This window comes from Catharus ustulatus, chromosome Z (genome assembly GCF_009819885.2).
Source record: "Catharus ustulatus isolate bCatUst1 chromosome Z, bCatUst1.pri.v2, whole genome shotgun sequence".
Classification (NCBI taxonomy): Eukaryota; Metazoa; Chordata; class Aves; order Passeriformes; family Turdidae; genus Catharus; species Catharus ustulatus.
The window spans coordinates 24,690,274-24,715,610 of record NC_046262.2 but is presented as its reverse complement, the minus strand read 5'-3'; the positions used below and the strand labels follow the sequence as shown (position 1 = coordinate 24,715,610).

At 40.3% G+C, this 25,337-nt stretch overlaps 1 protein-coding gene across 3 annotated transcripts in view; it reads right to left on the bottom strand.

The window, feature by feature from the left end:
* The window catches only part of POC5 (POC5 centriolar protein), a 38,584-nt gene extending 13,691 nt beyond the window's left edge, over window positions 1-24,893 (bottom strand). For all 3 annotated transcript variants that reach the window (XM_033085750.1, XM_033085751.1, XM_033085749.1), the window contains exons 1-8: window positions 24,845-24,893; window positions 19,617-19,712; window positions 15,161-15,308; window positions 9,473-9,654; window positions 8,921-9,097; window positions 4,872-4,976; window positions 3,968-4,147; window positions 2,720-2,882 (exon numbers count right to left, since the gene is read on the bottom strand). In XM_033085750.1, the coding sequence (XP_032941641.1) occupies window positions 2,720-2,882; window positions 3,968-4,147; window positions 4,872-4,976; window positions 8,921-9,097; window positions 9,473-9,654; window positions 15,161-15,308; window positions 19,617-19,700 (1,039 nt within the window). In that variant the 5' untranslated portion in view covers window positions 19,701-19,712; window positions 24,845-24,893. The remainder of the gene's footprint in view (window positions 1-2,719; window positions 2,883-3,967; window positions 4,148-4,871; window positions 4,977-8,920; window positions 9,098-9,472; window positions 9,655-15,160; window positions 15,309-19,616; window positions 19,713-24,844) is intronic.
* Between the last annotated feature and the right edge of the window lie 444 nt (window positions 24,894-25,337).

Here is a 25,337-nt window from a genome sequence, read left to right as displayed (position 1 = left end):
CCAAAACTAAAACCAGTGTGCAAGAGGTATTCCTATCCTAAGAGACAAAATCCAGTTTAGATAGGAAAGCACAAAGGTCATACCAGACTTCTGTGAGGGCACAAGATCCTAAAGTGGGCCTACTGACAGTAAATGTTATGCATTAGCAGCAGCCTCTCATCCCCACATATAATTGCTGGACAGTGGCCTCATCCTGGCTGTAGGGCTGGGACAATCTACAGACACCCTATAGCTCTCATTCTCCCCTCACTGACAAGCATAAAATTGAACAAAAAACATCTAGGATACTTTTATCTCCCAATGCAGATGGGAGATGCCAGATCTGTAAACATAAGCCCAGTCTTTTCCAAACAGTTCCAGTCTTTTCCTTTTAGAATAAAAACATTTTTAAAGGAAGGAGAGAGAGGTATTCTTATTTACTCTCCTATTTCTGAGAAGCTGATGCTAGCAGGAGTTCCAGGACGAGAGAAATTTGCTCATTCCAGGAACTAGAGTGACACCGTGTGGTAGTTGTGTTCGTTTTTTTTTATTAGCTAAAATAAGCAGGAAAAATAAAAGGAAGGTGCTTCAAATGTGTGCACTACTTGTAAATGTCAAGAGTAAAAGAACGCCAGAATGTGAATTTTGTACAAATCTCTGTGTGTACACACATATTAAACTTAAGCACAGACAGGACCAATGCACCAGTCAGATCTGACCTACTGAAAAAAAACAGTGTTAGGATTTTCATAAGTAAAAAGTTGAGTTCCTGTGGCTTCAGTGCTCCTTTAAATACATAGAGAGGTTAAAATAATCTTAATATACTAGTAATTTTAAAAAAAGTCAGCAAATTAGGCAGACACCTTTAACACCATCAACACTGACGCTAAATATTATTAAGCCATTAAGACTGTGATAAATGCACGCTATTAATAAATACTTTATAATGATATGTGACATGTATTTTACCTGTAGATTGAGTGTATATTAAAGTAACCTAATGATAAATCTGTAAAGGGGTGAAATTCTGCTTTTTATATCCAATGACAGTAGGTGGCACTGCAGTGCTCATATAAATTTATAATTGCTGACTGATTCTGGCACATGGAAGTTTTGATGTCCACAGATTAACAGACTAATAGAAACAAATCACCATCATCTTCTCTGATGTTTGCAGTCCTCCAGTCCTGATCACTGTTCTATGTGATTAAGAATGCAGATCAACAGTTGTTCAACCATATTAAATAATTATGTAATCAGCTTCATTAAAACCACCATGTGGCTGTAAGAAAAAGAGAGTACGCCTTGGGCAGGGGAGAAGGTGATACCAGAGGTGGTGGAAGCTGATGACCTGCTTGGGACCAAGGACAACAGAGTCTGTAAGATGTTGTGAAGCCTTATTAAAAAGCATAATAGTGGATACACAAAAAAATTGGGTTACAGGCAGCCTAACATCCAGCACAGCAAAATCTGTAGGTGTTGTGCTGGTGTAGAATATCAGGTCCAGCTTCTCAATAAAAATCAAGCAAAATCTTTGGTCCATGAAACACAAGGGCTGGTCACAACTATTCTAGAGCTCAGTTTTCTAAACTTCCTTACTACTTATTCTCATTTTTATAGGTCTACAGAAACAATGCTTTCACACCAGTCATTTACCTCAGGGACACCTGTTGTCTGTTGTATGTTTTTTTAAAAGCAATAAATAAATAAAAGATAATGTATCAAGATAGACTATTTCTTAATTAGTAACACAGTGAAAAAATAAAGTACTTGGGAATTACTCTGCAATTTTATTCCCAAACTCACTATCTTCAAGAAATCATTCTTAACCTTCTACAAATACAGATCCTAAATTTTTACTAGCACACAGCTACTACATTTAGCTTATGTCTTATTAATTGCCTAAGCAACTGCACGAATACCACTTATGTTTAACAGGATTAGACTGCTGCTCAGGTAAGTATCCTCTTACATCTCAAGGTTTTTATCTCCTCTTCCTATCTACCTTTTTTGGTGAAGAATTTCTCTAAAGTAGTTCAGAAACTTCTGGATAAGATCGTTAAATTTATCAAGTGAAGTTACTTGTCGAAGGCTATTATCCACTGCTGCCATTATAGCTGGTTGTTGAGCCACATGTCTGTGGCACTCCTGCTGGCACAGCTATTTTCTCTTTAACACAGGTTGTTGCACCAGCATGATTATGTTCCTATTGCTACAGATTGCTTCACTCTGAGGGAGTGATTTCATTATATCTGTAAGCATGTGCAGCTCTTCCTGTGTAGCTGCACAGGTTTTACGGGTATGCTGCTGATAAAAATAGACTGGTGTTTCCTGTTCTGGCACAGAGTTAAAAATAAATACAGAACCTGAGAGATTTCCTTGCCCTTTTTACATTCAAAAGCAAGACTAAGAAAGAAGAGAGCTGTCTGGGAAAGCTGATAGAGCATAAAGGAATTTTCAGGATTTCATCTTCACTGCTCCATAACCTGGTGTTGTAACAAGTTTGCCACCTTTGACTCCCCATTCTGCCTTCAGCTACAGCAGTATGAAATCCAGCATCAGAGTATTTCTCAACATATTTATCAGGACATTTTTAATCAATAAAAGTTTAATAAACTCTGTATTGCCAAAAAGTCTCAAAAAAAGAAAAGCAATTCCATTAAAACAAACAAAATTCCGCACAAAATTCCAAACCAAAATGGACACACACTACCAGATTAAACCTGCCATTCATACTAACCGGGATCTGGCCTACAGTCCTTGCTTTGAAACATGGTCATTGCTTCCAGATTCAAAGCACATACACCACGCATAAAGGCTTTCTTCATGGTGTCTTCATACTGATCTCGTTCACTATGCAGTCGCAGAACCTCAGCTTTTGTCTCTTCCAAACTAGCAGTTAACTACAAAACAGAATGAAGAAACAGGTTGCTCTTACTTCTGAATGCCAACTACAAACATATTCATCAATTAACTTTAAAAATAATTTACTATATTTACAAAGATAGAGCTTTTTCACTTGAAAATGAGATGAACAGTGCATTGTTCCTTTGTAGTACAGTTCAATATTAATAATAGAGCATATCAAGGACAAGACTGTTCAAAAGGACCATCACTCTACCTAAGTAGAAATGTATCTTGCAAGTCTTTGTCTTTTAGAAATTGGAATGTGGCACAATCCAGATCTCTGCAAAAATATGGTTTCATTCAACAGAAGAGCAAATGTTCTTATACAATTATTTAAGCGTAAGAGTGAATTTTCATCACCAGTCACTCTTCTCTAGATATTGCAAAATACTAAAAATGCTGAGAAAAGAATAGAGCAACTTGCTACTTATGGTTTTTTGGGCTGTTGAGACACATTTGGTAAGCTTGTTCTTGAAATTCTAGGTTTAATCTCTTGCTGAAATACAAAGTTCTTAGAAGTTATATTTTTTGAGACTGATTACTTAGCATGCACAAATGCACAGGTTGACAATTTTACCTTATGCTCTGAAAATTCTTTAACAAGTTTAATTGGTAAGCTAAAGAAAAATCAAACTTAATTTCAACCTTTAACAGAGTAGCTATTAGAGAAAAAAAATTGTACTCATCATGACCATTCAAAGTAATAGTGCTCTTCTATTTCCATTGTCTTCTTCATTAAGACCACAAAATACATAGCCCATAGTAATGGGATGCTGTTAGAAAACAAGTGCCACTCCCACTGGTAGCCAAACAGAGATTTGCTTTGTTTCAGGAAAATCCAATTTATTTCATCTGTGTCTGCAAATTGGCAACATTTTATATCAGATGCAGGGAAAAAAAGTAATGTCTAAAAACATAGCAGAGATCTTAGATCCATTCAGGTCTTCTTGCATACTTGGGGCTCTGTTCTGCTGGAAAATGCTCATGTTTGTTAGGTTTGCTGAGAAAGAGATACTTTTTTTACTGAGAAAGAGGAACACAGATTGGGAGTCAAGGAGTAAAAGAAGGGAAAAAAATTTACCTCTGCAATTTTGGCTTCAAAATCATTGGTGAGCTGAACACAGATATCTTCTGCCCTTAACTGACAGGCTCTTGTTACTTTTTCTTTCCATTTTTCTTCACTAACAGAACGCCATGCTGCCCATACTTTCTTCATCAAAGCTGTCTGGAAATGTTTATCTGCCATTCTAATTGCATATTCCTTAGGAAGGAAATACAAGCACATCATACGAAAGTTCAGAGTTGATAAAAAGTTCGGTACTCCACTGTGGATGATTGTTTTACAGCTTATTGCACAGATCATAGTAGGAACTCCTTAACTGAGTTACAGGTCCTGCAGTGAAGTGTTACACAAGCAGCGTCAGCAGCTCAGTGTTGTCTCTGCACATGTGCCATGACACATTACTGTCCCCACCATGAGAAAACACATTTGTGAACTCCTTGTGTTGTGTGTTGTGAACACACAACAGTGGTCTTTACTTTTAATTTAATGGCACTCAAACAACAACCACACGTATATGGTGTAAAGAGATGTGTGAAGTCATTTGTTGAGTATGTGGCACATTTGGCTTCACTGCAGGGATCATATAAAACCTGAAGTCACAAAGATTGCATATAGTTAGCGTAAAACACTTAACTTTTGAATCAATTTAGACTTCAGGATTGATAAAAATACTTTAAAACAACTCTACTATTCTAGTCTATTTCAAAATGGTCAGCAGCCAATAGTTTTTTTCCCACTCCAAAGAGTACTCTGACAGCAACATTCCTTTCAGAACTGATCTTTTCAAACTGTTATTTGACACTGTCAAACACATCAAAATAGAGACACTGTAATTTCTTCAAACTGTATCAGGAACTGCAGCAGCTTCGACATTTGAGTTCAGAGGTTTAATTTTCATTGCATTTTGATTTTGTGCACATACCTTTTGTTTGGCTTTAACATGCTGAATCCGCCACAGTGTAAACTTTCTCAGCAGCTCTACTCTCTCCTTTTGCTTTTCTAATGCTTGGGTCAAGTTAGTAATTACCTGCAAAAATATTTATTAACACTATTTCAATAGCTATGATCACTGTAAGATCAAAGAGAATGGGTCCCTGGTGATATTTACCAGGACCAGAGAGTGCTAACATTTAGCTGTCTCTTAGAAAGCTCACATTTAGCCAGCAGAGAAAGACCAGAGGCCTTACTTGACAAGTTCCACAAGAACTTTTATTTCATGCGAAGGGTGATCAAGCAGGTTCTCTCAGAACAAAAGGCAGACAGCTATATTTATAAGTTCAGGGAGGATTCAAACTACAACCAACAAAAGTTTATACAAAGAACAGCAACCAATCTAAGTGAGAAGTTCTAAAGGTGAACTGACCAATTACACAGACTAATTTCTAAACAATTATCTTCCAAAGTGTTAGGAGAGTGACCAAATTCTTAAGGAATTTGGCTCAACCTTGGTATCTAGGATACCTTATCTATTATAGCAAGTTCCAGGGGCCAGGGGAAGATGGCTTTGGAGGAATTGTATCATCCACAAGAATGTACTTTATGTCTCAGTTATTTTTCACTTAAAGCACTTTCTTTTAATGGATACTTTCTACTGAAACTTCCCCTTACTCTCATCAAGGAAAAAAACAATCAGTTCAAATCAGAATTAAAATTCCTGTGGCTTCAACACTCAGATTATGTCATTTCCATTGTGCAGTTTTAGGAGAAATTCAACTGAATTGTTATTTCCTCCTACATTTGGAGGTTTCTGAGCTACTTTCTCATAATTAAATGTTACTGTAGCATAACATTAGAAGAACCTCTTATTTCAAAGAGAATTTTGATAAATCAGAAACATTTACATTAGAAGTTCATTTCACTTGTCTGAATGGACTTAACAAACGAAATCATTGCTATGAACCAGAAAAATCTTATTAAGTATTGTTACTCTCTTTAGAAGGTCTCATGAAAGATATTATATAGGTTTATAGCAATTAAAACATTCGAGAGGCAAGATGTTGTTCTGGACAGAGACTGCAACTGGGGACTTTTACCAGCAATCTCTAAACTTAATGAGTACACATTAACAGCTCAGGTTCCCCAATTCAAAATTAAGCCAGGTATGATGTGAATATTGCTCCATACTTCTGCCCTAACTCCTTAAACTAGATTCTGCCATCAGCCATATATGAGCAACTCCAAAAGTCAACAGTGACCTATCTTGGGACTTTGGGGATCAATGTAAAGTTATTTTAACTACTGAATAAATATTGTTGAGATCAACATTTTATGATAATACATGCTAGTATATGTTAACATTATACTGCATTTGTTGCAAGTAATAATCAAACATACATCAATGAAAACAAGGATATCTAAAATTAAAATAGAAAGCAAATTCAATTGATATATTAATTACTTTTATTGAAAAAGTGTCATAAAAATAAATTTTTGATGTTGCATCTTAAAGTCTAAGAAGTCTTAGCCTAAGTCTACTTTTGTTAATTTTTTGTCAAATAAAAAGCATTTGAGATTTACAATGTGAAATAAGAATCTACAATACTTGTAATATTTGTGAGGCTGATGGACCTTGGTTTATGCCTGTATCAGGATACAGCAGTTTTCATAATTATGGAGTAATATACAGAGGCATTATATACTTCCACCTTCCATTCAGGTGGTAGTAATAGTAATTTTCTATTAAAATTATTTTTTTCTTAGAAACAGAACTATAAAATTGGCTGAAGAAATAATTTCTTTGGCAGCAGAAAACAAAGTAGAGCTTTCAAGATATCATTGAGAATTATGGCACATTAAATATGACTGACATACAGTGATATCCAACAGAATTAGATATTTGAAAGGTATAAGCGGAAATAACCATGCACATAGGTTCTAGTTTACATTATGCAAGTGTAATCCTGTAACTGTAATGTTACAACGTCTATATTTTCTTGGTCTGCAAGATTAGACTTTTCCAGATGGACACAGAACACCATCTTCATTCATATTTTAACTCCTGCAATACATTTTTTAAAAAAATGAAAGTAAGCATTAGAAACCCAAACTCCATTAAGTGCTCTCAAGTGCTAGGTTAAATGTTCAGGGTAGCAGTAAGAAGACTCAATTAAGTTATGTGATTGCAAAATTGCCGAGATTTTACATCCATGTTCACAATTCTAGTTAATTTTGAAGTTACAGTAGTTTCACGAATACAAGCCGCACGGATTATAAGCCGCACCCCCGGTGCCTCGACAATGTTGCTGTCTTTGTCAATAGATAAGCCGCACCCCGAATATTAGCCGCACTTTCGTTCGTCGCGAGAATCCGTGCGCAGCTTTCACAAACTGGCCAATTAGTAACAGGATCGCGGCATAGCGGGCTTTACTGGCTCGGGGCGGGGCCAGGCAGGCTCGGCCCGCTCATGGTTGCCGACGGGGCCGGCTGGGTGGTGCTGCAGCCGCCGCCGGGCTCACTGGCCCCCCTCACCCGTCAGCACCGCCCCGCCGCTGCGTTTACGTAGTCGCCCTGCCGGCGGGCCAGGCACTGCCGCCGCTGGCAGGCATGCCGGCCGCGTCGCCGCTGCGTTGTTTACGTAGTCGCCCTGCCGGCGGGCCAGGCACTGCCGCCGCTGGCAGGCATGCCGGCCGCGTCGCCGCTGCGTTGTTTACGTAGTCGCCCTGCCGGCGGGCCAGGCACTGCCGCCGCTGGCAGGCATGCCGGCCGCGTCGCCGCTGCGTTGTTTACGTAGTCGCCCTGCCGGCGGGCCAGGCACTGCCGCCGCTGGCAGGCATGCCGGCCGCGTCGCCGCTGCGTTGTTTACGTAGTCGCCCTGCCGGCGGGCCAGGCACTGCCGCCGCTGGCAGGCATGCCGGCCGCGTCGCCGCTGCGTTGTTTACGTAGTCGCCCTGCCGGCGGGCCAGGCACTGCCGCCGCTGGCAGGCATGCCGGCCGCGTCGCCGCTGCGTTGTTTACGTAGTCGCCCTGCCGGCGGGCCAGGCACTGCCGCCGCTGCCAGGCTCGCCAGCCGCCCCCTCCCATCTGCACCGCCGCCGCGTTTCCTCGCCCTGGCCGGCACTGCATGCCCACGCACCGCCGGGCTCCCCTACGCTGCTGGCCCCGATTCTGCTGGGCTTCCCCCGCTGCCAGGCAGCCCCACCCACCGGCCTTCCTGCTTCTGCCATGCTCCCCTGCACTGCTAGCCCCAGTTCTCCCCGGCTCCCGCGCCCTGCTGGCCCGGGCTCTGCCGCCCCCCTGCCCTGCCCTGCTGGCTCAGGCTCTGCCGCCCGCCCCCCACACTGCTGGCCCCGCCTCTGCCAGGCTTTCCCACCTCAGCCGGGGCCGGCCGGGCTCCAGCTTGGCTTGGGGCTGCCGCGGGCTCTCACTTCCGTGTTGGCAGCTTTTAGAATTTTGTTAATGTATTAGCCGCCCCGGAATATTGGCCGCACTTCCGGGTTTCCACCAAAATTTTGGTCAAATTGCTGCGGCTTGTATTTGTGAAATTACTGTATTTACAGTATTGACAGCAGGGAATTGTAACCCAGAGACTCCAATGTTCAATCTCAAGCATATGTGCAAATGTAGAATACCTAAGAATCGTAAAATAGATGCTCTTCAACATTTACGAGACTGCTGCCCATTTAAAATTGAGGAAAACCAATCTAATAATTGAAAATATAGAGGTTTTTAAAGTGTAAGAGCTAATAGACTCACCTAAACCTGTGTAATCTTCATGAAATAAATAAGAAACAAGAGCAGACTCTAGATTTAAGATGCAAACAATGCAAAATAGGCACATATGTTTCCATTGTTTGTATAGACAACCCTATCAGCAACAATAATTACTTTTCTACTATACAGTCTGAATGTATTCTTTACTTCTCTATGTCACTTGCTTCAAAAAAGATGTTGTTCAAAGAGATGGACCAAAAAATTCAGCGTGAAAATTTTTAAACAGAGAGGAACTATTAAAATGTGAAATTGGGCTATTACCTCATCTTTCCTGCTAATAGAGATTTCATAAGTATGAAGTAACTCCTTCAGGTTTTCCATCTCATTCTGCAGCTGTTTCACTTGTGCGGCATGTTTCTCTTTCTCTTGTTTCATTTGAAGATTGTGATGTTGCACCAAATTAAGTTTCCAATTTTTCAGTTCAGTCAGAATATTTGTCTGAAAAGTTAAAAGGATGACAGTACCACAATGAGTCTAAACTATTCCCTCCTCTCTATTATTTTAATCTTAAAACACTTAGCAATTAAGGAGAAATGAATATTTACAGTGATAGCTTCATTATATAGGCTGTGTACAGCTGCAAGTATTACCAGACAGAACGAACTATTGAATCATGATATCTGAACCTCCCTAATGGACACAGTTATTCCAAAGTTCTGGAAACAAGATACTCTGTGTTACATATGCTTATGTATACAATATGTAACAACAACAAACATCATTCTCCCAGCAATCACACTACAACTTCTCCTGCACTCTACAACACAATGATAACTGTGAATTATTTTTAAGGATTCCATACAATATAAATACCTTAAGACTTCCACTCCAGAGATCAAGTATATTTTCTATTTGAGCGACTTTTTCGTCTGGTGCAGTTAATTCGATCACTGTGGTTTGGATGACTTCTCTTGGACCATGTGTGGGCCCCTGAGAAGAAGTTGCTTCTGAAAACACAGGTTGATCCATAACAGCCTGCTTCACTGATGTTGAGACTGAAAATGAAATAAGAGAATAAGAACTGACACTCTGGAAAGGCTAACTGGTCCACATTCTGGATGGAAGTCGGAAGATGGGCTTTGGTAAAAAGGAAATAAAATATTTATGACATCAGAAACATCCTTTCCCCACATAAGAAAAACCAATCCAATTCCAATACATGTTTCCTGGACACATATATTTAAACTGACAATATTACTGTAACATTAGTAAATTCAAAAGTACTGCTCCGTTAAAATATAGTATCTTAATATAAGTTAATTTGAAAAAGAATGATCACAGCAAGTATGAAAAATACAGTCAGAAATAACACCTCTGAGTAAAGGCTTCTTGACAATTAACATCTCAGGTCAACAATCTACTACTGACTTTTGCCTTTTTCCTCAATGAGCCTGTAAGCACCTGAGGCCTGTGGTGTTCCTTTACGAATTCACAAAGTAGCCTGGTGATGTATCTCCGTGTTAATATGTACCTACATCCATTTTTCTTAAAGCTTTAAATTAGTTCATCTAATTAGAGTTCAAGCAATTTGAGAAAGGAAGTATCTATGATGAATTTATATGATGCCTTACACAATAAATCCTCACTTTCAGGAGTTGTGGCTAGGTACCACTGTAATAAAAGTTAATCCCTGCCCAAAAGCTAGTTTGCATGCATTTGAGCTGAGAATAAAATTAATATTTAAGCAAACTTAGGAAGTAAAATATTGTTTTATATTCAGCTATTCCTTACAGAAAATTTACTGAGTTGATAACTGAATAAAAGAAGAGGTATTAGCAGATTCCTGCTAATAACAGCAAATACGGCAACTTCAAAAACATACTCTTCTTTCTCATAAACAGAGGAAATCTACAACATTTTAGCTTTCCCTTCTGAAAACAAATATTGTCTGATAGGTATTATTTTTTGGTTCAACCTAGAAGAGATAAGCTTGTCTGTCACAAAGCAGTATCTTCAGTGGACACTAGAAAAGTGTGTTTCTAATTTATTTAAGGCAGAACTGTGATGATTGATATTCTTTTACAGTTGTTTTTACTGTTAGGTCCCCTCTCCTAAGGAAATGAGAAGAGCTGCCTGGTTGATACTCTCTGCCACAAAACTACTACACTCATACTCCATAAAAAAAGGAAATAAGGAAGAACCGTGAAACAGAGGCAGTTACAACTGCTTTTTGATATTTCTCTCACAGTAATACACAACATAATACACAACCACACATCATAAAATTAACACCAGCTCGAGCCAAAGGAGTGCCATCTAACTCATCATTTCTACAGACTTCACAGAAGCAAAAAAACATAAAGAGATGATTCCCCATCACAGAGTATATTAAAATCAGGCTTTACTAGCTTTTTGTCATTGTTTCTCTTGAAAATGAAAATGACAGAAATATCACTTAAGGTAGTGGCAGAATTTGAATACTTGTGGCTACTAAAAATCTCCAAAATATGTGACATGCCAGACAGATCCAGATTACTTGAAATATATCTAATTTCTGTGATGAAGAATCTGCCTGTCATCTGACAACAAAATTACCTGACACTGTTACCATTGTCAAATATTCACACTTTACCACTTTTCCCCATTCCTGCATGCCACTCTTTCCTTCAGTTGTGACATGAAATACATGAAGCCTTGTTTTAATTTTTAAATTTCTACTACTTGGTTAGATTAAAAATATCCAACCTATACAGCACAGTTTATAAGATACCTTTAAAAAAAAAAACGAACAAAAAACCAAAAAACAAAACTAAACAAAAAACGCCAAAACCCCCAACACAACAAAATGTAACCAATCAAAACAGGATATTAAAAGAGACTGACAATTGCCATAGGTATGAGAATCACAGTATTACTAATTCATCACTCCCTTCCCCTTAATTCTCCCTATGAACAGATTATCCTAACATAGCTGTCATTTTTCTCATTTACCATAGGATCTATCACATCTTCATTGAATCCACAAAGTCTGTTACATGCTTATAAATCATCTTATGAAATTCAACTTGGCCTTCCAGAATTGCCATAATTTTCTAGCTGTACAAATATTAATTTAATTTTTATTTCTAAGGCTCTCCTTCTGTCACCTCTATTCCGTCCATAGAATTATATGATGTCATTCAGTTCCAGTGTGCTAGGGTATCAAGGATATTGGAACCATTTGGATATGATAAGTATAGTAATGTACTTTATTAAATAATCTCCACATGCACTTACTGCAACAAATCTCTAGACAGAGGAAATGAAATTAACTGTTTATCCAGATGTCTGTTACTACTGTTGGGTTTTTCTGTGTGGTTCTTTTTTTCTGCTTTTATTAAAGTAAATAAGCTCTGACAGACTGTTCTCACACATGACATGCTATTAGTGGCCCAAGCTGAGCACAGCAATTTGCTAAAATGTTCTAAGAAGTCTAATGGATATATACTGAGGACTGGCAGGCCTGAAGAGAAGGAATTTTTCCACTCTTTGGGTATGAGTCATCATTGCACATCTCTTCAAGAAATAATTTACTGCTCCAGTCTTAGTAATTTTCAAATTTAATCAACTAAACTGGTAACAAGAACAGGAAATTAAGTTTTATGTTTCAAAGTTTAAAAATACTGGACATTGAACTGAATTGAATAGTACAGCATGTTTATTCCAATTACTTTTCTTACTTGACTGAAAGTTGTTAGGGAAAATACTATGTATACTTAAATTGTCTGCAAGAAATAAAGATTACCAGAAATCAGATTTCTACCATCATAATGGCAGCATCCTGACCAAAGGATACTTCATAACCAGACATTTCAGAAGGCATCACAGGGCATTGGAAACTTTGTTGGTCCCAATACCATCACATAGAGAAGGGGAAAATACATTGTAAACCTGAGAAGCTCTGCAGAAGAGCAAACTTTCAGGGTTTAACTCTGTGCTCAGCACATTCATTCATTTTGGTTTACAGTTATACAACACTAACATAATAATTCATTATCTTGTTATTCTAACACTCTAGCAGCATTAGAGCCAAATGTCAAAAAGCCTGATTTTTAGTATGAATGAGCAAGCATTGGCAAAATAATTGAATTTTAACAAATAAAATTAATTGTCCTTAGAAACCACCTGGTAAACAATCCCACCTGATCAGCATTACAGGTACAGTATTAAACTTGAGTTTAGCAGTTTTCTCACTGTTCATTCAGTCTTGTATTACCGTCATGAAAAAATGAAGGTATTCTGAGGCCATTAACACTGCGGCCAACACTATTTCAATCCATCATCACCATCAATCAGTACTAGTGATTATATAGAAGAGTTCAATATTTTGATCAGCTCTCTCCCTAAAAGTAGAAATAGCCTTTTTACAACTAGATTGTTTCAAAGTCTATTTCAAGGAAGTAAGACCCATCTCTATCCTAGACTGAGAAGACAGAGGTATTTTGAACAGCAAACACATATTTTGATAAAGTAGCAAAGCAAAGGAAACTTGTTTATAGCATGTAATTGACAGAAGCAGGATGAGCCTGTGTAAATACTCTTCTTGTCTCTTCTGTTCTCTGGGAAGTTCAGAAGCAACTTCTTTACTGTCTTTAATCACTTGTTTTTCTGTTTTGAAAGTAAAAGACAAATTTTATTTTGCAGGGTGTTGCCATTTGCAAAGATAACAAATGTTGGAGTGGTTCCCTGTAATGAGCAATATAACTCTTATAATGAGAACTACAGTGCCATCAAGTATAAGACTATTTTTTTATCCTGTTCCATGACAATGAGAGCTTTCAGATGATTATTCTGATTTGACACCAGGCATATTAAAAAGATAACACTGTTCAAATATTTCAAGAGAAGCAGCCAAGGGAATGGTACACTACTCTACAAATCAAGAGTTTTGCAAGTGTACTTGAATTCTGGCAGTCTGTGACTTAAAATGTGACTGATCAACAAGGGAAGAACATTCAGAGGAGATAAGCACTCTGGTCATGTAGCTTTGGGAAGAATACAGGGAGTGACCACAGATGATTTAAAGAAAGCTGAAGTTATCACAGCACAAGAAGATGCTCTGAGTGGCCTTTGTTTTTCATAAAAGGCTGCATTAGTTGAGTGGATCAACTGCTTGTGCAAGTGGCCTTAGTTAACTGAGAAACAATGAAGGCATTTCAAGCCAGATAAACATGGCTTGAGCCAGCACAGTATAAAAACTAAGCAACCAGCAAAACGAACTTTCAACATAGCAATGGACTTGAGTTGGGTTTAACCCACACAGACTCTTGCAGAACTGGGAACACCTTGTGTCATGACAGTTCACATACAGAGACTGGCACCAGGAGTCTCAGCTACACTGTGATCTGTGTACTGCAGACATTCTGCTTGTGCCCTAACTGTTCATATAAGTCCTGCTCAGCTTTGCCTAACACACAGGTCATGCTAAGGCCTGGTGTATCCTCGGAGTGGTGCCATGGGGTCAAGGTGAGAGCAAGTAAAGGTATCCCTTTTTCTGTTATTACATCAACCATCTTTAAACACCTGCACCACAAAATACAAAGAACAGCACATCAACACTGTCATCTGAAAGCGACACCAGAGAGAGAACCCTTAAAGGAATATGCTTCCCTAAATTTCTTGTTGTGCAAAATACAAATGTACTTCAAATGAGGTACAGTAAATTCACGAATACAAGCTGCACTGAGTATAAGCCGCATCTCTGGGTGTTGGCAAATATTTCGGTTTTTGTCCATAAATAAGCCACACCTGAATATAAGCCGCTCTGTCGTTCGCAGCGAGGACCCGCATGCAACAAAGTTGCCAAATACTAACAGAACCGCGGCATGGCAGGGGGTTTACTGGCTCAACTAAGGCTGTGCAGGCTCGGCCCGCTAGGGGCTGCTGACGGGGCCAGGTGGCCCAGCCTGGCGCTGCCACTCGGGGCTGGCCGCCGCCTCTGGGTTCGCTCGCCCCGGCCCCGCTCACACCGCGGCGCTGGCCGGGCACGGAGAGTGCACCCCACTCCCGCCGCGGAGTTGGCCGGGCATGGAGAGAGCGCCCCGCTCACACCGCGGCGCTGGCCGGGCACGGAGCACCCCCTGCTCCTGCCCGCCCCCCCCCCCCCCCCCCCCCCCCGCGGCAATGGAGGTGCCCCCCCCCCCATCCTCCCCGGGCCGCGGCAGAGGAGGAAGGAGAGCTCTCCCGCCTCTCTCCCTGCCCCCCGTGCTGCCTGCAGGGAGCCAGGGCAACACAGTAACACTGTAACAATCGCGGAATGCCGGCTTTTACTGGCAAGTGCTTGGCTCGGCGCCCTGGCTGGCACGTCTGGGGTTGTAAATGTCAGAAAATTATTCACATATTAGCCGCCCCCGACTATTAGCCGCACTTCCGGGTTTCCACCAAAATTTTTGTCAAATTGCTGCGGCTTGTATTCGTGAAATTACTGTACATATAACTTTCAAACTGAAGCTACTTAAAAATAGAAGTCATTAAAGTTGTATCATTGTTCTTATAAACGCAACACAGCCTTGGGCATACTACCTGGAATCTTATGGTGACTGGGATCCTCTGTTACCCCTGAAATTCTGTCAGGTGCTCTCTTTTCTGGGGCAGGTTCTGGCAACTTTGAGACACACTCCTCCAACTTCGGAGTCACTGCAGTATAACGAAACAGCTCTTCATATTCATCCTGTTGCAAAGTAGTGACAAAGAATTATCAAACTACAATTACATTTCTAAAAATTAGGCATATGTAAGAAGAAGTGCAAATTGTTTTCTATAATTTTGAGAGACTTCTTTTTTATTTTTACGGTGAAAACTAAGAGGATTTCCCTTAAAGTTGCAAAAGTGAACTGTTTTCCTACAGTGACTATAATAATTTAACTTTCTCTTGTTTAATGTTCACATTACTTCTGATTACAACTATATGCACTGTAACAGTTGCACAGAAAACTCTGCCGGATGCCAGCATTAGGTACTATAAAAGGCATCTAAAACAAGAACTAGAAAAAAAACTTCAGTCTCAGATCATGTAAATTATTAATTGACCATTATTATTTCTAATCACTACCACTAATGCCTCAAAGAAAAATATGCATTTTTACAGCCATGACAAAGAGGCTACTGAACACAGTCACACTTCACATTCTGTAACATTATAATTTCTTTGGTAGAAGTTGTAAAGCCAGTCATCAAAGGATATTTGATTACAGATGATTTTGTTTTGAGTGGGTATAATTATTCTCACCTTATTTTATTTTTAAAATTACACAGTTATATGGAATGTGTATATGTAACTTAGAAAGAAACTTCCCCATTAAGAAGCTATGAACCCATCTAACTGGTATATGGCATTATGCTATGCACCAAAGTAAGCCAATTAGCATTTTTTTGAAACCTCATAATGAAACAGATTTTCAGGATGAAGGTACTTAGTGTTCATTGTGAAACTGTAAACAATCAATGTATTATAGCTTAAACATACGATCTAGTAATTAATTAAACAAGTTCCAGTATCAGTTACATACTAAAACAAATCAAATCTACAAATTAAAGATTTGGAAAACAATGTCCATTGGAAAATACCGAACCAGGCCACTAGCAGTTATTTTTTCTTCACTTAGTATTATCACTTTAGTTCTGTTCAGTATCCTAATGAGGTCAAACCTCAGAAACCAAGTGTGAATTCAAAAATTAATTTCTTCTTCAACCTGGGGAAAGTTGGAGTGAAAACAATCAATGAAAGGTAGCAATTACATGCAACATGTTTTTGAATCTAACAACAGAAAAGGATAACACTTCAAAACTCTCAATGTAACATCTATATTTTTATGTGTTTCAACTAATTAGAGAATTTAAGAAGCTAGGTTTGGTACATTTTATCTGAATTCTAGTTTCCATTTAAATGCCCATTTCCCATCTGCTAATCTATCATGTCCAAAGGAAAAACCTAAATAAATGTATACAAAGCTAGATAGATAGATAGATGGATGATGTATCTTTTGGGTAAGTAAGTGTGTCACATTCCATGTAAAAGGTATAGTTAGCTTCAAATCAATAAGTTACCGATTTCTCTACAGCCACACCTTCCTAAATGTATACAGTTTAGATTTTATAAGGTATCAAATGAAGAAAACAGCTATCTCAATCAAGAACTACATAGCATCATATAAAAAACTCCTTGCAGCAAAGTTTCAGCTGAGTAAAAAACCCAGTATTAGCCTTAACTAATATAAATTTAATGATTTTGCAAAAGATGTTAGATCACACCTCTGTCTTCTTCTAAGAGACCATGTAACCAAATAGCAACTTAAAGCTAATTCTTCCCCACAAACAAGTTAGTTCTCAGAGCTGTTTCAGCTGCCTCCAAGATTATCTTACTCAATTCAAAGGACCTAGTAGGTTAGATGTCAGATGCAAGCAGGTGTCTCACGTTGAGTCACCCAATTTATTCACTGTAGATATGTCTAGCATTCAAAATACTTGTATCAAGTTATGGCAGGAAATTTCTTTCAAGTTCTAACTTTTTTAATAAAACTCAAAGAGTCCACTCTGAACACGCATGCTTACGCGCCAACAGTAAGTGTCAACAGACAGCATCCAGTGACAAATCTGGAAATAAATGTTTATAAATTACAATATTATAACACTGTTGAAATGAAGTTGAAAGGCAAATATTAAAGAAAGTACAGTATCCCAGCTGTAATCAGAAACTTAGACACACACACACAAAAAATCCTGGAGACAGCGGTGGGAATATTATGGAAACATTGAGTGATTAAGTGTACTACCTCAATCTTAAATACTCTGTAACAAGTAGGCTGCAACTGGTTTGCAATATTGACCAGTACGTTTAAAATAATAATAGTAAAATAAAATTAACAATATATCTTTGGTTTACTATCTTGGTTTTACTTAAACAAAATTTTCAAACTGTTTTGTCTGCTGCAAACAATTCTGTTCATGTATAAAACTAGAGGAATATAGTTCTATGACCTGAAGGTCAGTGGAGTTTTGACTATTTAATGCCTTGGTTTTTTACAAGGAAATGTAGTGATGCAGTGAACAAATGGCACCAAAAAAATCAGATGTTTTTTTGGTAATATTTTTCTCTTTTTTTAAAAAATTCTACAGATACTGCTAAGAATTGTAGTCAAGGTTGCTACACAATATTACAAGAACTGATTGAATGGATAAAGTCTTGCATAACCCATTATAAGTAGTGGAAATTCTCTAAGAGTGGGTCTCTTTGTAAGGAAAAACTAATAATCTGGTCTCTGTTTAGAAGCAACAGATTATCAAAAAGCCCCAACCAAACAAAACAGAATTTTCCAAAATTTTCTAAATGGAGTAAAGTATTTCCCTGCCAACATTCCTATTGATCAGCTGTGACCTCAGTGTTCTTTTTCAACAGTAACAAACTCCTACCAGGGGTAGCTTTGGGCTTCTCTAGTTTGGAGAAAGGGAAGCTGAGAGGTGATCTCTTTGCTCTGTACAGCTTCCTGACCAGGAGAAGTGAGAGGAGATGTCTATCTCTTCTCCCTGGGACCCAGTGATAGAATGAGTAGGAATGGTTCAAAATTGTGTCAGGGAGGATCAGATTTTATATTAGGAAGCATTTCTTTACTGAGAGGGCAATTAAACACTGGAATGGGCTTCCGTAGGGAGAGTGTTTGATGCCACAAGCCTGTCACTGTTTAAGAGGCATTTGGACAATGCCCTCTAATAACATCCTTTAACTTTTGGTCAGCCACAGAATGGTCAGGCAATTTGGCCAATGACTGATGTAGGTCATTTCCAACTAGAACTATTCTTCCCTAGATATGTTCTCATTGACACAACAGTTGTTCATTAGTATAAGTTTATAATTCTCTACAAGGTGGCTTTAGAGCCTCTTTGATAATCAACCAGGTCATAACAGAAAATTCTGGTCCTTCAAAATTTGTAGCATGATGCTTTTATCTTGTTCTCTGACTACAAAAAGCATTGGAAACACAGATGCATCACTATGACTAAACAAAGATTATGAAAACTTCTCCATGAGATACAAACACAAATAGAGAAGTACACGAGCTGCAGAAATTAATTGCCCCTTAAAATGTTGTTTAAAAGGTACAAGTCAATCCAAAAGGTAAAAAAAAGAAAGAAGGAGTGCTGCTGCTGTATATGCCCATTTCACCAAGTGACAAATGTGGAGATGCGCTTCTACAGGGCAACTAGCAAAACACGTTATTGCCAAAACTGTCCTGGTTTGGACGGTATCCTAACAAAGAAAAACACACAGAATCTACTACTCAAATTGAAATAACGAATTATTAAATTATGAAAATCTGCTGCTTTCAAAAGAAAGGTACAAAGACTTTATCCAGTATCATTGCATCCTCTTGAAAGAATGATGAGCACAGAAAAGAAAACCCTTCAGTATTATAGTTACAGCACGTCCTGATGTATTTGACGCAGAAATTAAAAACAACAAAACAAAAAGCAACCACTTCCTTTCTGTGATTATCTTGGCCATAATACTGCTTCAAGGGGAACAAACCCATTTAAAAATTCAGTTATTGTAACATCACGGGGAAAGCCTAAAATATGATTACTCTTCATCTCACATCTCTCAAAAATAATGAGTTTCTATGCTACTGTGTAAAATTCTGTCTTCTTGATAAGACTAACACAAATAAAGAAGAACACTAGGGAAAAAAGGTGAAAAAATTACCTACTTTAGTTGCAGCTGATCAAACTCTAACTTTGATTTTATCTAAAGTCTAGATAAGAATATTTACATAAACTTCCTCTGAAATGCACAAAAGGGGAATCTAATTGAATGCATTTAGTTTTTTTGCAGTCTACTTTGTTTCTTTTCACTAATGTTTTTATTATTTTTATGTGTATGTAAAATATAAAAAAAAGATGGACCTTTAGTTACATTTCCTTGTAGTTATCCTTTGCCAAATAAAATGCCATGACAGAAAATCAAATCATATTGCTTCTGTGCTACCTGAGGATCTGAAGAAACAGAACTGTCCTGAAGAAAGTCTTTTGGCAAATCTGGACTTGGGCTTCTCTCCTCATCCGATGACATTCTGCACAAAGTCTATAAAACAGTAGAAGCTGAACTTCATTTTTCAGTTTCAGTACGTAAACATATTCACCAACATTTTCCCCGGAAACAGATTCTGCTGTAAAAACTGGACCAATGCCTATTCTGTACACTAAATTGATTGAATAGTATCATTATATAATGCTAGGCTGGAAACCGTCTGATCCGAACTATACTTAAAATCATGGAAACACTTTCACTAACTTACAAGAAAACAAGGACCCCAAAGCAAAAATGTCAGTTGCTGCAGTTACAAATACACTCCTGTGTCAGTCTGTCATTCACACTGTACCATTTTTGAGCTTACCAGCCTGTTTCAGCACAAAACTCCTCAAAGTAACATAAGAATGCATAAGCTACACTGTGCCCACCCACTACATGACCTCAAACACGGCCCAGAATAAGACAGTGCCCTGAACACTCCTTTCAATACCCTGAAGCTTACTGGTCAACATCAGTCTCCCATCATTTTTTTGAGTTACAGACCTTGGAAGGTGAACACTTGCCCAGGAAGGACAAGTAATACCTTAGGTCCAATAAATATCAATCATGCCATCAATTTCTTAGTGAGATAGTGAGGGATTCTTTGAATATTTAGGAAGTGGGTGATGCTGAAGAATTGATAAGAAGCTTGAAGAAGATCTTGTGAAAGATACATGTATCTTTTCATTCATTACAGCCTCGAATAGGTCCCTCAGTGAAGAACTGAAGCTCTTGTGATAAGATCTGACAGAATAAAGGGAAAAGGACTCTAAAGGATTTGGTGAGGGAGGGAAAGATGAAAGAAATTACAAAATGAGCGGAAATTAAGTATAAAGCAAAGTGAACTTTTAAATTAATGAATGGCAGAGTTATATAGATACCTGATGCACATGAAAGACAATCAGACACATGGAGCATGGAATTGTCATGAGAGAAGGCATACCACCATAAATAAAGGAACTGACTGTACAATGTAGCAAACAACTTGCAATGAAAATTTATTTTTAGAGAGATCTTTACAACTGTCAATTATAATATTATTGTTTTTTAAACAGATGCATTTTCTGTCAGAAATGCAAATTTTAAATTGCTAGTTGCACTGGCATAAAACTGGCAGGAAGATCCTACTTAAACACCATCAAGTACCAAAACCCTCACAGAGCTCTCTATATAGGAATACAGATAGCAATTAATTGTCCTTTTGCTCTTTGAGCTATTCTAAACACTGATTCTTCCCACACCACAAAAGCTCTCTCTGTCATGGATATTTTTACACATTTCAGAATGGCAAGCTCATTTCTGTGCCAATGATGGACGTTTAAAAATGGTACGAAGACAATTTCAGATGCTGAGATTTCTTGTAGTTCAAGGTTCAAAAGACATGATTATAATCTTCCTACTTCCTGCTGAGCCCTCATATATTACATTTCTAAAGTACAAAAAAATGGAGTCTAATGATGGTTTACATTGTACTTTTTATTCCTCTATATCTGTGTGTAGATGACAAAAGAAATACTACCTTTGTCAGCTCTGCCTTTTTCATTGCCTCCTGGTCTGATAATTTTCTTCTTTCCTCTCACGTAAATTAATCCTTATATATATATGCACCCTTGGTATTAGCCTCTCTATATAATCAAATAGCTCTATACTAGCACTCTACGTTCTTTTAGATGATAAATTCTTTCAATTCCAAAAAATACTTCTGCAATCCTAAAAAGTCAACTTCAGCTTCATATCTTTCCTACTTAGTTTCTAAAATTGTGCATCCTGACTACTCTAAAAGCCCTGGATCTATTCAAAGATGTGTGTGCATTAGAGAAGATCATAAAGAATAAACTATCAAGCACTTACAGGAATTATGTGTGCATTTGCAGCCAGAAATTAGAATTATTGTTATACCTTCCCTTCTCAGTATACTTCAAAAGAAGTAAATTATTGTTTTTTCTAAGAAACGGGATGGCAGATGGAGTTCCATGTGAACGCAGACAAGTCCAAGGCAGTGGAAAAGAAAGGTTTTTACTGAAAAGTTTGTTCAATAAGCTAAGACCACTGTCCAAACTTCTCTTTTTAGTTCTCTAAGATCATGCCCCTGATATGCAATCTAGTGGATCTAGTTCTCTACTTATCACTGAAACTACCCTCTGGTCTTCCAAAACTCAAAAGGTTCCTTCATCACAAGTGACAAACCAAAGTGACCTTAGTCACTCCTCATACAGTTTCCCCTCAAAGCCTTTCACCATCTTCACTGCCCTCCTTTGGATGCTCTCAAATAGCAGAATGTCTCTCTCATATTGTGGCACCCAGAGCTGCCCCCACCACTCGAGGTGAGGCTGTCCCAGCTCAGAGTAGAGCAGGACAATCCCCTCCCTTGCCTGGCTGGTGATGCTGTCCCTGATGCCCCCCAGGACACAGAGGGCCCTCCTGGCTGCCAGAGCACTGCTGACCCATGTTGAACTTGCCAATGACCAGGACCCACCAGACCACTTCAGTGGGGGTGCTCTCCAGCCTCTAATTTTCCAGTTTGTTCATACATCAAGGGCTGTCCTGTCCCAGGTGGTTTTTCTAGCTTTGAGGAATCAACAGTCCTACCCAATCTAGTACTGTAAACAAACTTACTAAGCGTACCTTCAGCACCTGCATCCAAGTCAATTAGGAAGACATTGAAAAGCACCAGGCCTAAGATGAAGCCCTGTAGACCCCCCGCTAGTGACAGGTCCCCAGCCTGATGTCACCCTATTAACTGCAACCCTCTGTGCCCAATCCACAAGCCAGTTGCTCGCCCATCACATGATGTGTTTATCCAGTTGTGTGCTGGACATTTTGTCCAGAAGGATCCTGTGAGAGCTAGTATCAAACGCTTTACTGAAATCCAAGATCACATCAGTTGGCTTCCCTTGATCAACTAGGTGGGTCACCTTGTCATAAAAGGGAATAAAGTCTCATCAACGTTGCAAACTGAAGCAAAGAACCCGTCTCTGCCTTGTTTATGTCCCTGTTAGTGGGCTCATGTTATTTCTGGACTGCCTTTTATTATTAATATATTTTTAAAAACTACTTTTTCTGTCCCCCACAGTACAGGCCAGCTTCAAGTCTAACTGAGCTCTGGCCACATAAATTTCCTGCCTACCATGGAGAGCTGAATCTCTGTATTTCTCCCACGTAATCTGACTTTGCTTCCACTGGGCACATGCTTTCCTTTTTTGGCCTTAGCTTCAGAAGAAGATCCCTGCTCAGCCAAGCCGGCCTAAGAATAACTTGTCAGCTTTGATCTCAGTGAACAAGCACTAAGTACCACAAAATACCGGATAAGTTTCTAAAAGAGAAATCAAGGGATATTAAGAGACCACCTCTGGGTCAACAAGCTAATTTGCTAAGCTGCAAATCATCACATGGTGAAAGATAAGTGAGAACATCCTCAAGCTTACCAGGTTCTTCTAAACTTACCCGGCCATCTCTCAAAATATATATCTGACTTCATTACAGAAAGATTCCTGCTAACAGCAGCAGTTTCTTCCTAATCATATGCATATAACTGCAATAGTAACACTGCTACTTTTTAGAAACAGGATGCAACTATAAAGACCTTGGTCTGACTCACCATCGTTGCTCTCCTTCTTAATTTTGAATTAATTAAGCTGTGCTCAGGTTTTTGTGGGTTTAGCTTTGTTTTTAACTAAAGGTAACTTTGTAAATAATTTAGTGCTTCATTCGGATCAGAGGACTCAACAGCTAGGAAAGAGAATTGTGCAGTAAGTAAGGTCAGAACAGACCACAGTGGGTCATCTAGTCCAACCATCCTTCTTAAGCAAGGTCATCCTAGAGCACATGGTACAGCATTGCAGCCAGGTGGTACCTTAATATCTCCAATGAGGGAGACTCTCTGAGCAATTACTTCCAGTGCGTGGCCACACGCATAATATAGAAGTTCTCCCTCGTGTTCAGATGGAACTTCCTGTATGTCAGTTTCTGCCCACTGCCTCTTGTCCTATTGCTTGGCACTACTAGGAAGAGCCTGGCTCCATTGCCTTGACACCCTCCCTTCAGATAATTAGACACTGATGAGGTCTCCTCTCAGTTGTCTCTTCTTGAGGCTGAACAGGCCCAGCTCTCTCTGCCTTTCCTGTTAACAGAGATGCTACAGGTCCCTCATCATCTCTGTAGCCCCTGCTGCCCCACTCCAGCAGCTCCATGTCTCTCTTGTCCTGAGGAGCCCAGAACTGGACACAGCACTCCAGGTGAGGCCTCACCAGAGTTGAGTACAGGGGTAGGATCACCTTCCTTCACCTCCTGGCAACACTCTTTCTAATGCTCCCCCGGATCCCACTGGATTTCTTGGCCACCAGGACACGCTGCTGGCTCATGGACAGCTTGTTGTCCACCAGGACCCCCAGGTCCTTCTCTGCAGAGTTGCTCCCCAGCAGGTCAGCCCCAGGCTGTGCTGGTGTCTGGGGTTGTTCCTCCCCAGGTGCAGGACCCTGCCCTTGCCTTTGCTGAATGTCACAGGGTTCTTCTTTGTCCATCTCTCCAACCTGCCCAGGTCCTTCTGAAGGGCTGCACAGCACTGTGGGTTGTTGGCCATTCCTCTTAACCTTGTGTCCTCAATGAATTTGCTGAGCAGGGATCTGCCCCTTCATCCATGTCATGGAGGAACAAGTTAAACAGTTCTGGGCCCAATACTGATCTTTGGTGGACACTGTCAAGGATAGAACTACACTCCTGCCAGTAGAGGCAGGACACATTCCTTTCGTTTAGCTGTACCCCCTTGCACAGCAGTGCTGCTCACGCTTTCAGCTCCTCGCTCCCCACAGCAGCTCCGCAGCTGGCCCTGGCGCCGGCAGCGCCGACACCGCGGCTGCCATGGCAGCCAGGCACAACAGCGACAACCCACTGCGTCCCACAGAAACCACAGCGGCACAGGGGTGCTCAGGCAGAGGGGAATATGATAGATTATGAACTGGAGACTCTCCTTTTCTTTTCTTACTACAGGACTTTTAAGGCAACCAGCCCAAACAGTGGGCAGACAGTGCCCATGGCAGCCACAGGACACTGGGCGTGGGGTTGCGGGCAGCAACCAGGCTCCGGGCAGAAGCAGGGTGCTGTGGGAAGGACGGCGCGGCCCGCGGCCCCCGGCCCCCCCCGCTCACCTGCGGCTCCGGCCGCGCCGGCCGCCGGCACCGACGGTTTCAAACTGCCCGAGCGGAAGAGGAACCGCCTCTGCGATAGGCTCGGGGTCCTTTGCAAAGCACCCTCCGATTGGGCGGCTGGGCGGCCAAACAGCCAATCGAGTCGCCAGGCCGGGGGCGCGCACGCCGCCAGCACCCCCGAGCCTGCCGGCGGCTCCTGCCGCGCGCTGATTGGCGGCGCTGGCGCGGGGCAGGGCCGGCGGCGGGGGCGCGCGGGGCGGGCCCGGCCTGTGGTGCGGCGGGAGGACGGCGGGAGATGGCGGACGGCGGGAGGTGGCGGGTGTAGGGATATGGCGGGCTCGGGTCCCGCTGGCCGCATTCCCACCCCGCCGGAGCTGTGCGTGGTGGCCGTGGCAGTGCCGGAGAGGGGACCGTGCCAGATTAAAAGCTTTGCTGGGGGTGGGGCCTGGGTCTCCATGTTGGAGAGTAGCTGCTGACGGCCATTCATTCCTGT